Genomic DNA, 15,610 nt, shown 5'->3' on the forward strand with positions numbered 1-15,610 from the left:
AACATTCATGTTCATACACAACAAACTCCATATACACACACACACACACACACACACACACACACACACACAACACTGTACACACACTACTGTACACACACACACAAACACACTACTGTACACACACACACACACACAAACACACTACTGTACACACACACACAAACACACTACTGTACACACACACACACACACACACACTACTGTACACACACACACACACACACACACACACACAACTGTACACACACACACACACACACACAACTGTACACACACACACACACACACACAGACACAACTGTACACACACACACACAAACACACTATTGTACACACACACACAACTGTACACACACAGACAACTGTACACACACAGACAACTGTACACACAGACACAACTGTACACACAGACACAACTGTACACACAGACACAACTGTACACACAGACACAACTGTACACACACACACACACACAACTGTACACACACACACAACTGTACACACACAGACACAACTGTACACACACAGACACAACTGTACACACACAGACAACTGTACACACACAGACACAACTGTACACACACAGACACAACTGTACACACACAGACAACTGTACACACAGACACAACTGTACACACACACAACTGTACACACACACAACTGTACACACACACAACTGTACACACACACACAACTGTACACACACACACAACTGTACACACACAACTGTACACACACACTACTGTACACACATACAACTGTACACAAACACACTACTGTCCACTCTACTGTACACACACACTCTACTGTACACACATACAACTGTACACAAACACACTACTGTCCACTCTACTGTACACACGTACACACACACACACACACACTCGACTGTACACAAACACACTACTGTCCACTCTGCTGTACACACGTACACACACACACTCTACTGTACACAAACACTACTGTCCACTCTACTGTACACACACACACAGTACTGTACACATACAACTGTACACACACACTACTGTCCACTCTACTGTACACACGTACACACACACACACACACACACACACACACACACACAACACTGTACACACACACACACACACTACTGAACACACACACACACACACACACACACAACTGTACACAAACACACTACTATCCACTCTACTGTACACACATACACACACAGACAACTATACACATACACACTACTGAACACACACACACACTACTGTCCACTCTACTGCACACACGTACAAACACACAGACAATTATACACACACACACACACACACAACTGTCGACTCTACTGTACACACACACACACACAACTGTACACACACACAGTTCATTCTACTGTACACACACACACTACTGTACACATACACACAATACTGTACACACACACACCCCTACTGTACACACACACCCCTACTGTACTGTACACACACACACCCCTACTGTACTGTACACAGACCCCACTACTGTACTGTACACATAACCCCCACTGTACACACACCCCCCCCTACTGTACTGTACACACACACCCCTACTGTACTGTACACACACCCCCCTACTGTACTGTACACACACCCCCCACTGTACTGTACACACACCCCCCACTGTACACACACCCCCCCCTACTGTACACACACACCCCTACTGTACTGTACACACACCCCTACTGTACTGTACACACACACCCCTACTGTACTGTACACACACCACCCTACTGTACTGTACACACTCACCCCACTGTACACACACCCCCCTACTGTACTGTACACACACCCCCCTACTGTACTGTACACACACCCCCCCCCCGCACTGTACACACACACCCCTACTGTACTGTACACACACCCCCCTACTGTACTGTACACACACCCCCCTACTGTACTGTACACACACCCCTACTGTACTGTACACACACACACCCCTACTGTACACACACACACACACACACCCCTACTGTACTGTACACACACCCCTACTGTACTGTACACACACCCCTATTGTAATGTACACACACACCCCTACTGTAATGTACACACACACACACACACCCCTACTGTAATGTACACACACACACACACCCCTACTGTAATGTACACACACACACACACCCCTACTGTATTGTACACATACACACCCACCCCTACTGTAATGTACACACACACACCCACCCCTACTGTAATGTACACACACACACCCCCTACTGTACTGTACACACCCACACCCCCCTACTGTACTGTACACACCCACACCCCACTACTATACTGTACACACCCACACCCCTACTGTAATGTACACACACCCCACTACTATACTGTACACACCCACACCCCCTACTGTACTGTACACACCCCTACTGTAATGTACACACCCCTACTGTAATGTACACACCCCCTACTGTACTGTACACACCCCCTACTGTACTGTACACACACACCCCTACTGTAATGTACACACCCCCTACTGTACTGTACACACACACACCCCCCTACTATACTGTACACACCACTACTGTAATGTACACACCACTACTGTAATGTACACACACACACACACACCCCTACTGTAATGTACACACACACACACCCCTACTGTATTGTACACATACACACACACCCCTACTGTATTGTACACATACACACCCACCCCTACTGTAATGTACACACACACACACCCTACTGTACTGTACACACCCACACCCCCCTACTGTACTGTACACACCCACACCCCACTACTATACTGTACACACCCACACCCCTACTGTAATGTACACACACCCCCCTACTATACTGTACACACCCACACCCCTACTGTAATGTACACACCCCTACTGTAATGTACACACCCCCTACTGTACTGTACACACCCCCTACTGTACTGTACACACACACCCCTACTGTAATGTACACACCCCTACTGTAATGTACACACCCCCTACTGTACTGTACACACACACACCCCTACTGTACTATACACACCCACCCCCCTACTGTACTGTACACACACCCACCCCTACTGTACTGTACACACCCACCCCTACTGTACTGTACACACACCCACCCCTACTGTACTGTACACACACCCACCCCTACTGTACTGTACACACACACCCCCCTACTGTACTGTACACCCACCCACCCCTACTGTACTGTACACACACCCACCCCTACTGTACTGTACACACACACACCCCTACTGTACACACACACCCCTACTGTACACACCCACCCCTACTGTACACACACACCCCTACTGTACTGTACACCCACCCCTACTGTACTGTACACACCCACCCCTACTGTACTGTACACACCCACCCCTACTGTACACACACACACCCCTACTGTATTGTACAAACACACACCCCTACTGTACTGTACACACACACCCCTACTGTACTGTACACACACACCCCTACTGTACTGTACACACCCCTACTGTACTGTACACCCCCCCCTACTGTACTGTACACACACCCCTACTGTACTGTACACACCCCTACTGTACTGTACACACACACCCCTACTGTACTGTACACACACACCCCTACTGTCCTGTATCCACACACACACACCCGCCTACTCTACACACACCCCCCTACTGTACTGTACACACACACACACACCCCTACTCTACTGTACACACACACACACCCCTACTGTACTGTACTGTACACACACACACACACACCCCTACTGTACTGTACACACACACCCCTACTGTACTGTATACACACACACACACCCCTACTGTACACACACCCCCCTACTGTACTGTACACACACACACACCCCTACTGTACTGTACACACACCCCCCTACTGTACTGTACACACACACCCCCCTACTGTACTGTACACACACACACCCCTTCTGTATTGTACACACCCCTACTGTACTGTACACACACACACACACCCCTACTGTACTGTACACACACACACCCCTACTGTACTGTACACACACCCACCCCCCTACAGTACTGTACACACACACCCCTACTGTACTGTACACACCCCCCTACTGTACTGTACACACCCCCCTACTGTACTGTACACACCCCTACTGTAATGTACACACACACCCACCCCTACTGTACTGTACACACACACACCCCTACTGTACTGTACACACCCCCCTACTGTACTGTACACCCCCCCACACCCCTACTGTACTGTACACACACACCCCCCTACTGTACTGTACACACCCCCCTACTGTACTGTACACACCCACCCACCCCTACTGTACTGTACACACCCCCCTACTGTACTGTACACACACACACACCCCTACTGTACTGTACACACACACCCCTACTGTACTGTACACACACACCCCTACTGTACTGTACACACACACACACACCTACTGTACTGTACACACACACACACCCCTACTGTACTGTACACACACACACCCCTAGTGTACTGTACACACACACCCCTACTGTACTGTATACACACACACACACACACACCCCTACTGTACACACACCCCCCTACTGTACTGTACACACACCCCTACTGTACTGTACACACACACCCCTACTGTACTGTACACACACCCCCCTACTGTACTGTACACACACACCCCCCTACTGTACTGTACACACCCACCCCCCTACTGTACTGTACACACACCTACTGTACTGTACACCCCCCCCTACTGTACTGTACACACACACACCCCTACTGTACTGTACACCCCCCCCTACTGTACTGTACACCCACACCCCTACTGTACTGTACACACCCACACCCCTACTGTACTGTACACACCCACCCACCCCTACTGTACTGTACACACACACACCCCTACTGTACTGTACACACACCCCTACTGTACTGTACACACACACACCCCTACTGTACTGTACACACACACCCCTACTGTACTGTACACACACACCCCTACTGTACTGTACACACACACACCCCTACTGTACTGTACACACACACCCCTACTGTACTGTACACACACACACACCCCTACTGTACTGTACACACACACCCCTACTGTACTGTACACACACACCCCTACTGTACTGTATACACACACACACACACCCCTACTGTACACACACCCCCCTACTGTACTGTACACACACACACACACCCCTACTGTACTGTACACACACACACACCCCTACTGTACTGTACACACACACACACACACACACACCCCTACTGTACTGTACACACACACCCCTACTGTACTGTATACACACACACACACACACACACCCCTACTGTACACACCCCCCCTACTGTACTGTACACACACACACACCCCTACTGTACTGTACACACACACCCCTACTGTACTGTACACACACACCCCCCTACTGTACTGTACACACCCATCCCCCTACTGTACTGTACACACCCACCCCCCTACTGTACTGTACACACACCCCTACTGTACTGTACACACACCCCTACTGTACTGTACACACACACACCCCCCTACTGTACTATACACACCCACCCCCCTACTGTACTGTACACACCCACCCCCCTACTGTACTGTACACACACACAGCCCCCTACTGTACTGTACACACACACACACCCCTACTGTACTGTACACACCCACCCCCCTACTGTACTGTACACCCCCCCACACCCCTACTGTACTGTACACACACCCCCACACCCCACATGTACACCCCTAGTGTACTGTACATACACACACCCCTACTGTACTGTACATACACACACCTACTGTAATGTACACACACCCCTAGTGTACTGTACACACACACACTGTACTGTAATGCATGCACACACACCTACAGTACTTTAGAAGAATGTTTGTCTGTGTGTTTGTGTGTGTGTGTGTGTCACTCACCCGTGCGAGTGTGGTAAAGCCGATGTCTGTGAGCTGTGAACAGCGAGCCACCTCTAATATTCTGAGACACAGAGAGAGAGATTTATGTTAGTGTTTGTGTGTGTGTGTGTGTGTGTGTGTGTGTTTTAATACCTGAGGCGAGGGCAGTTCTGTCCCAGAGCGTTTAGAATGGCGTCTGTGATGTTTGCGCAGCCGGACACACACAGAGACTGCAGCCGATGACAACCTCGACAAATCGTTATCAAGCCTTCATCTGTGATCTGCTGCTCTCACACACACACACACACACAAAATCCAGAACCCTTAAAGTTTCTACAGGTGTTTGGTCATGATAAGGGTTCCTATGTAGCAAGCTAAGAACCTTTTATTACTCAATAAACCCTGAAGGAACCCTGAAGGAACCAGGAGCTGAAGGTTAAAGTTCTGAGGAACATAAGGGTTCTTCAGGGGTTCTACAGGTTCCTTCATTAAAGGTTCCTCACTGCCACAAAATGGTTCTGATACCATCTTCTAGACTAGATAAGATTCTTCAAGATTAACTCCTCAGCTACATCTGGTGCGTGCGTGTGTGTGTTGGTCTTACTGAACATGTCTGTAGGTTGAGAGTGACCAGTTCTGGACAGTGAGCACCGATGTGTTTCAGAGCCTCGTCTTCCAGCTAGACAAGAGAACAGACTCACATCAGGAACTGTTCAGTGGTGCCTGTGAAGGAACTGTTACTATGGAAACGATCAGGAGAACCTGGAGGTTCAGAAGTACCTGTGTGCAGCCTTTGAGGAAGAGGCCCTTCAGCCCCGGACAACAGCGGACCAGAGCCTGGATGCCGTCTTTGGTCACCTGATCACACCACGAGATGTTCAGCTGCTCCAACATCGGACAGCCCTCACTACAGAACAAGAAGAAGAACAGAAACCAGGTGTGGTCATCTGCATTCACCCATCAGTCTTACTGACCACTTCTACATAGACATACACTATATTGCCAAAAGTATTCGTTCACCTGCCTTGACTCGCATATGAACTTAAGTGACATCCCATTCCTAATCCATAGGGTTCAATATGACGTCGGTCCACCCTTTGCAGCTATAACAGCTTCAACTCTTCTGGGAAGGCTGTCCACAAGGTTTAGGAGTGTGTTGATGGGAATTTTTGACCATTCTTCCAGAAGCGCATTTGTGAGGTCACACACTGATGTTGGACGAGAAGGTCTGGCTCTCAGTCTCCGCTCTAATTCATCCCAAAGGTGTTCTATCGGGTTGAGGTCAGGACTCTGTGCAGGCCAGTCAAGTTCATCCACACCAGACTCTGTCATCCATGTCTTTATGGACCTTGCTTTGGTCACTGGTGCACAGTCATGTTGGAAGAGGAAGGGGCCAGCTCCAAACTGTTCCCACAAAGTTGGGAGCATGGAATGGTCCAAAATGTCTTGGTATGCTGAAGCATTCAGAGTTCCTTTCACTGGAACTAAGGGGCCAAGCCCAGCTCCTGAAAAACAACCCCACACCATAATCCCCCCTCCACCAAACTTTACACTTGGCACAATGCAGTCAGACAAGTACCGTTCTCCTGGCAACCGCCAAACCCAGACTCGTCCATCAGATTGCCAGATGGAGAAGCGCGATTCGTCCCTCCAGAGAACGCGTCTCCACTGCTCTAGAGTCCAGTGGCGGCGTGCTTTACACCACTGCATCCGACGCTTTGCATTGCACTTGGTGATGTATGGCTTGGATGCAGCTGCTCGGCCATGGAAACCCATTCCATGAAGCTCTCTGCGCACTGTTCTTGAGCTCATCTGAAGGCCACATGAAGTTTGGAGGTCTGTAGCGATTGACTCTGCAGAAAGTTGGCGACCTCTTCGCACTATGCGCCTCAGCATCCACTGACCCCGCTCCGTCAGTTTACGTGGCCTACCACTTCGTGGCTGAGTTGCTGTCGTTCCCAAACACTTCCACGTTCTTATAATACAGCTGACAGTTGACTGTGGAATATTTAGGAGCGAGGAAATTTCACGACTGGATTTGTTGCACAGGTGGCATCCTATCACAGTTCCACGCTGGAATTCACTGAGCTCCTGAGAGCGACCCATTCTTTCACAAATGTTTGTAAAAACAGTCTGCATGCCTAGGTGCTTGATTTTATACACCTGTGGCCATGGAAGTGATTGGAACACCTGATTCTGATTATTTGGATGGGGGAGCGAATACTTTTGGCAATATAGTGTATGTTCATCTGTGTGGGAAGTTCAGAAAGGAACCAGGAGAGGAACCCAGAATGTGGAACTGTTTCTGCTCTGGTTCACACTCATAGTGTTACAGTACTGTAGACGTGTAAAGAGGACAGAAAAGTGTGTGTGTGTGTGTGTGTGTGTGTGTGTGTGTGTGTGAGAGAGAGAGAGAGAGACTCACCTGAGTGCTTTGAGAGACAGGTTGGTGATGGAGGTGCAGGAGGCAAGATCCAAGTGCTTCAGTTTGGGACAGAATTTACTCAGACTGTTACAGGTACTGCACAGAGAAACACACACACAGTTTAGAATTTAGGGCCAAGTATCATCCAAATACATATTAGACACACACACACACACACACACACCTGTCTGTGATCTTTGTGCAGCCGTTCAGACTGAGCAGCTCGATGTTTCTGCAGTTCTGCGCAAACGCTCTGCAACAAAAACACAACACTGCTAGTTACTGAGACCAGAGAGAGACACAGACACACAACACACACAACAGATACACAACAAACACTACAGACACACAATACACACACAAACACACTACAAACACACAATACACACCAGACACACTACAAACACACACACAACAGATACACAACAGACACACTACAAACACACACACACACAACAGATACACAACAGACACACTACAAACACACACACACACACACACCAGACACACAACAAACACACACACACACAACAAACACAACACACTACAGACACCAGACACACTACACACCACAGACACACCACACACACACTACAGACACACTAGACACATTACAGACACACTAGACACATTACAGACACACCACACACACTACAGACACACCACACACACTACAGACACACCACACACACTACAGACACACCACAGACACACTAGACACACCACAGACACACTAGACACATTACAGACACACCACACACACTACAGACACACCACAGACACACCACAGACACACCACAGACACACTAGACACATTACGGACACACTAGACACATTACAGACACACCACAGACACACTGGGCAAACTAGACACACCACAGACATTACAGACACATTACTGGGCACACCACAGACACATCACAGACACACTGGGCACACTAGACACAGCACAGACACACTGGGCACACTAGACACACCACAGACACAGCACAGACACACTGGGCACACCACAGACACACCACAGACACACCACAGACACACCACAGACACACCACAGACACACCACAGACACACCGGGCACACCACAGACACACCACAGACACACCACAGACACACCACAGACACACTGGGCACACCACAGACACACCACAGACACACCACAGACACACCACAGACACACTGGGCACACCACAGACACACCACAGACACACCACAGACACACCACAGACACACCACAGACACACCACAAATGGTGGGAAAGAGGGATGAAATGCAGAAAGGAAAGAGAGGGGAAGAAAACAGGATGGATAGAGAAAAAGAGTGAAGGATGAGTGAATGGATGGAAAAGTGTGTGTGTGTGTGTGTGTGTGTGTGTGTGTGTGTGTGCGTGTGCGTCTGTGTATGTACCTGAGTGCGCTGTCTCCCACACCTAAACAGCCTCGGAGACTGAGCTTCCTCAGGAAACCTCCACATCGCTTTGAAATATTCTCTACCACACGACCCTGAATTGCACACACACACACACACACACACACACACACACGCACGCACGCGCGCGCCAAAAGATGTAATATTAAGAGGTCTGCTTTAATATCACTAAACAAATAAGAAGAGTATAAGAACATGCATATATTTATACTGTGTGTGTGTGTGCTTACCTCGATGTCCCTCTGAAAGTCGAAGAGGTCAATGCGCTGCCAGTTACTGCCATCTAGAGCCAGAACGTTCCACGACTGAGGAACACGCGCGCACACAATTTTTTTTATGAATCAGAAGGGAGTCTGATGTAAACACCCTTAAAAGTAAATCTTTCTCAATCTCTCATTCATACACACAGACACACACTCACCCGAGACACTTGTGCGCAGCGACAGAGGGTGACCACGTCCAGAAAGGAGAAAATTCTAGAAAAGGGAAATTGGGATGAAGAGAGCTGATAAAAGATTTCCTAATAGTTTATGAGTTTATAAATAATAATAATAATAATAATAATAATAGTGTGAGACCACAGCAGCTCCTGTCCACACTAATCTGGTGGCCAGAAGAGTCTGTTAGTGACATTAGCCTCATCACTCATGTCAATTAACTGACAACCATAATAATATAAATATAAAATAAATATAAAATAAATATAAACATAAACATAAATATAAACATAAAACACACACATATATATATTTATAAACATAAAATATAAATAATTGACAAGAGAAATATATTTATTTAATTTACTGTGATGTTATGAATCCCCCCATCTCCCCCCGCCACCCCCCTTCCCCCCATCTCCCCCCCGCCACCCCCCCTTCCCCCCATCTCCCCCCCGCCACCCCCCCCTTCCCCCCCATCTCCCCCCCGCCACCCCCCATTCCCCCCCATCTCCCCCCCGCCACGCCACCCCCCATCTCACCGTAATAGCAGTTCCTTTGGCAGCTTCTTGTTGATGATGGCCTCGTCGTTGTTTGAGAACATCTGAGGAAGAGAAAACATTTATTTGCATGTAAGCTACAAAAGAGCAGCTGATCTTAAGATCAACATGAGGTTTCATAAATTTCACCGTGACACAACACTGCGGGTCCTCAGCCAGGCGGAACACATGTGATTCAGATTAGTGATCGATGCTAAGTGAAAATCACACAGATCTTAAATCATACAGAATTGTTTTATTTAGGATTTAACCACACATCTAAAATGTTGATGTTCTTGATAATTGTGTTTCACCTCCATGTGCAATTTGTGTTTACTTTTCTAAATAACACTTAAAGACTTAACAGCTATGTACTCGTGAGCAGAACTTGCTAGCCTCAGTTAGCAGCTTGTTTACACTGGGAGAAGCTAGCACACATGTTCTCATCTCTCAGTTTATCCTCTGAACTGACAACAGACTGTGGATGTGACCGTACTGAAGGATCTGATGGCTTTTGTGTTGTTAGAAAGTTATTAGCCTGCTAGCTGTAGTGTTGTGCATAAATATATAGAGTTAAATCCCTACAAAGACACCAAACACTAATCAGGACCGCTAGCTCTGTGTTCCTGATGAATTAGCTTTAATTTTACACATTTAATTACACCCTGCTGCAGTGTGTGTGTGTGATCAAAACTGTAAAAGAAATAAAGCTGAAGATCAGTGTTCCTACTGCTACAGGGTGCCATTACTTTTGCCCTAATGAAATCTCTCATCTTATTTATTTTCTTTCTTGTCATTGATATGAAACAGGAATTAGCGTGTAATGTTAAAAAAGAAGTGAGTCGGAATCCATCTATAAAAATCACAGGAACTCATCAGGTCCACGTCGAGAAGATCGGTGGATGTTCAGGCTGGTGAGTATCCTGGCAGTTCGCCGTTTGCTAGCATAAAAGTTAACATAGCTAACGTTAGTGATGGTGGTCATGGCGACATTATATTCTGACTGTTAAATGAACCAGTGAGGTGTGTTGGATCAGGTGACCGCGAGTCCTGCTTGTAATTCTGAACGTTAGCATTCTAACAGATTTCACTTTTTTAGCGTGTTCCATCTGACACAAGACAAAAACAAAATAGAGTTTTCACAGAACAACTGTCTGGAGATCATCTAACGAGCTGGAGATTAATTACTCCAAAACAGACTGACTTTATTTGCCACTGCTCCGCTGTAGAGGTTTAGACGGAATTGTCAGTCATTTTCTTTCATTCTGCAGACAACTTTTTTTTCTATAAACACGATGACATACCCCCCCCAACCTGGTCAGCGTGTTTCTGCCCCCACACTGCCACCCCACATGGGCACCCCACTGAGTTAGCCTGAATGCTAAACCCCACCGAGCCTGCCTCTGTTTACTTTCGTGTGTGTGTAGAAATAAATCGGCTAATCGATCCGTAGCTGAGGGCTGAGGATTAGTGACACAGCAGCACAAACATACACGGCCACTCTGACGTTATAACACACGACACGACACAACACAACACAACACAACACAACACGAAGCTATGATGTTGCCTTAAAGCACGCGACATGACAGTGTAGAGCCCGAGCGCGAGACCACAGTGACAGTGTGCGGAGACAAACCCGGACTCTCTTCTCTGCCTTTAAAACGCAGTGTCACATTTCTGAATGATATGTTTCTGTTTTTTTAGGAGTCCAGGCCTCACGAGCGTGTGTGTGCGCGCGCGCGCCGTCTTTACGACAGTCCGGTTTTATGAGCTTAAATTTGGCTCGTGATGAAGTTTGATTTTTAAAGTGTATAAAGTAGTGTGTTTTTTCCCGACTTGTGAGAAAAGTGTGTGTGTGTGACATGCGGCGCGTTTGTTTTGATAAACGGCACAAAAGAAGGGAAGGAAAGCAGGCAAACAAAATGGACCGCGTGTAACATTTTAATATCCCACAATAAAATGATTCGTCTTTCAGGAGGTTTGTGTGAGTGATTAAAGGAGGTGTTGATATTAAAGTCATCATAAATAAACAACTCGGCCTAAGAGGAAATACTGAGCTGCACAATGCTGCGAGCTGGAGAAGCGTGAACACACACACACACACACACACACAAAGAGGAAACAGCTGATAGTTCGGACAAACAGGCCCGAAACACTGATCTAACAGACAGAAATTCACTAATCCCACAATAATCCGGTGATAATCATGTGCTTGATGAAGCCAGTCTCACCTCAAAGCGACTCCTCGACACCCCGTTCACCTCCTTCCCCATTACACAGCCGGACTATTTCGGTGAGATGACTCGATCTGCTAATGATCCGCTGGATTAAAAGGGCAAAATCGACCTCTGTGTCCCGCTTCTGGCGATATGAAGGCTTCGTGTCCTGCTCATTCTCCCATATGTCCCACAAAATGACCACAAATTATTTCCTTTTTTCAGTAACAGCTCGGAGCCGCTCCTGAGCTGGAATTAAGCCGAGCTTATCTGCTGGGTTTCACTGCAGATCTCCTCCTCCTCCTCCTCCTCCTCCTGCTCTCCCCCCTTTACCCCAGTAACATCACACACACTCCTCTACCTAACTCTCACAGACTCATCCCCGAACCTAACCCCATACTCTTCTCTCCTTCAGCTTCCTGGAGCTTTGTCTTTTAATTAGCGCTCAGAAGTACATGCAGTCGCAGTCGCAGTCTCAGTCTCTCTCTCTCTCTCTCTCTCTCTCACACACACACACACACACACACACACACACACACACACACACACACACACACACACACACACTAAGACACGCAGACCTGCAGCTCTACACCGAACATCACACTGTCACATGTCACACACACCCAGGATCACGCGCTTTTATCTTTAAAGTCACTTTACACCGATTTTCAGGTTTGTAAACAAAGCAGGGGATTCTGGGTGTTCGGACCTCCACTGAAATCCTGGCTGAATGTTTCATTTCATCATTAAACTACAGGGGAAATTAATAACTGTTCTACCAATTATGACGGATTCTTAATTAGATTAATTGATTCATTTTTTCTTTCCTGATGTAAAGCTGGAATCGATCTCAGATCAGTCTGGAGTTTCTATCATTAAACACATAAACCCGCGGGATTTCACCCAGATCTAACACAATCCCGACATTTATATTCTTCTATTAGTTCATTTTAGCAAACAGTTGTTGATTCTTTTTCTTTAAAACAAATGTACGATGTTTACATATGCATTTAAATGTCCTGTTTTTTTCCAGGAAAACCACAACACTGAACTGTGCGTGCACACACCGGAAATGATGTACGCGGAAGTCAGCTTGTATACAAACGCGGAATTGTTTTTTTTTTTTTGAGATATCAAATAAAATAGTCTCTCTCTGGATATTCAACACAAATCCACGTCTTAATATGTTATGCATTAATTAATGAATATATTTAATTATATAACTTTGTCAAACAAAAGCGGAACTTTTGTCGGCTGGACCATGATCCAACACGGAAGAAATATTGTCAAGAACACAACATAACTTTCGAGAGAAAAGCATGAACATAATGAACATTTTATACTTTAATAAAAACACTGACAGCAAACTTGTTGTCCATGACTGGTGATGTTAATAAATCCTTTGTAACAGCTCTGATCGGAACACCAATCTCAGTCCATCATCTACCTTAATAAAGTCAAACTGCAGCAAATAAATCAATCAGTAAATAAACACTGACCGTGGTGAAAAAGAACACTAAACACTGACCAGTCCTGTTAACATTTATCCCATACAGAGACTTGTCCTCTGGACAGTCCACTGATAATACACTCAGTAAAGTTTGGTGTTGATATGGTGAAGGTTTCTTAAAGAGAGATGTGTGGAAGGAGTCTCCAGTGTCAGTTATAGCTAGAACCTCAGTTTCCCCAAAGCTTCTGCAACTGTTCTCTCTCTCTCTCTCTCTCTCTCTCTCTCTCTCTGTCTCTCTCTCTCTCTCTCTCTATCTATCTATTATAGAGATGTAATACAGCCCAGATGTTGATGAAAACCTCTGAATAGAGCTGCTATAATGTGAGTGAGAACAGGAAGTCACTAGTTTGCCAGATGTTCTACAACACTAAATGTAACTGTAAATGGATGAGTATGATGATGTTCTTTAATTAATAAAGCAGTAATCGTTGGTAAATAGCTGCAGTGTTAGAGGAATAAAAGACACGAGGAACTGCTGGGAGAGAAGAATAAAGACCCGTTGTGCATGCAACAGTGAAATCAGGACAAATCTGGTGCTTTTTCTCTGTGTTCATGATATGTAGTAATTTACACTGTATTCTATTTTTAATTGATTTATTAGACTATTCCACTGAGGCATGTTAATAAAGCAGAATTACTCTGGAAACTTTCAGGTTCTGTTTTTTTTTTTATCTCACTATTCCATCATCTGTTCAAGTGAAGTCATGTTCATTAAGATTACGTTCCACACAAACCTTCACCCAGAGCCTTCATTACAGCAGAGTCGTGTTTTTCAGGATGATCAGCCTGGGCCTGCTTTATGACGTGGCTTTGAACAGAAGAGAATGAACTAATCACGCAGAACAACAGGTTTCTTTAGAAGGAGAGCCGAGCGCTCAGAGGAGGGTTGTGCAGAGGATTCTGAGGAACACAGCAGAAATACTCTGGGGAAACAGACTGGAGGATTCCAGAGGGAACAGGCTTTAAAGAAGAAATTACACACACACTTCTATCTCAAAAGAAAGAAAGAAAGAAAGAAAGAAAGAAAGAAAGAAAGAAAGAAAGAAAGAAAGAAGAGAAAACATTTCTTGCTGTCTGTGTTTAAGAAAGGCAGCTTGTGAAAGGCTTAATAAAAATAAAAAATAAAAAATAAAATAATAATAATAATAATAATAATAATAATAATCTCAGTGTGTGTGTGTGCTCTGTGATGG

General features: G+C 46.1%; 1 protein-coding gene across 1 annotated transcript in view; it reads right to left on the reverse strand.

Annotated features, from left to right (window-relative positions):
- Positions 1 to 13,429, reverse strand: part of fbxl20 (F-box and leucine-rich repeat protein 20) — a 38,752-nt gene extending 25,323 nt beyond the window's left edge. The window contains exons 1-11 of the mRNA XM_058377799.1: positions 12,920 to 13,429; positions 10,689 to 10,750; positions 10,131 to 10,185; positions 9,940 to 10,014; positions 9,689 to 9,783; positions 8,466 to 8,534; positions 8,282 to 8,377; positions 6,637 to 6,763; positions 6,461 to 6,535; positions 6,010 to 6,140; positions 5,878 to 5,938 (exon numbers count right to left, since the gene is read on the reverse strand). Of these exons, the coding sequence (XP_058233782.1) occupies positions 5,878 to 5,938; positions 6,010 to 6,140; positions 6,461 to 6,535; positions 6,637 to 6,763; positions 8,282 to 8,377; positions 8,466 to 8,534; positions 9,689 to 9,783; positions 9,940 to 10,014; positions 10,131 to 10,185; positions 10,689 to 10,750; positions 12,920 to 12,961 (888 nt within the window). The 5' untranslated portion in view covers positions 12,962 to 13,429. The remainder of the gene's footprint in view (positions 1 to 5,877; positions 5,939 to 6,009; positions 6,141 to 6,460; positions 6,536 to 6,636; positions 6,764 to 8,281; positions 8,378 to 8,465; positions 8,535 to 9,688; positions 9,784 to 9,939; positions 10,015 to 10,130; positions 10,186 to 10,688; positions 10,751 to 12,919) is intronic.
- Between the last annotated feature and the right edge of the window lie 2,181 nt (positions 13,430 to 15,610).

This window comes from Hemibagrus wyckioides, linkage group LG24 (assembly GCF_019097595.1).
Source record: "Hemibagrus wyckioides isolate EC202008001 linkage group LG24, SWU_Hwy_1.0, whole genome shotgun sequence".
NCBI lineage: Eukaryota > Metazoa > Chordata > Actinopteri > Siluriformes > Bagridae > Hemibagrus > Hemibagrus wyckioides.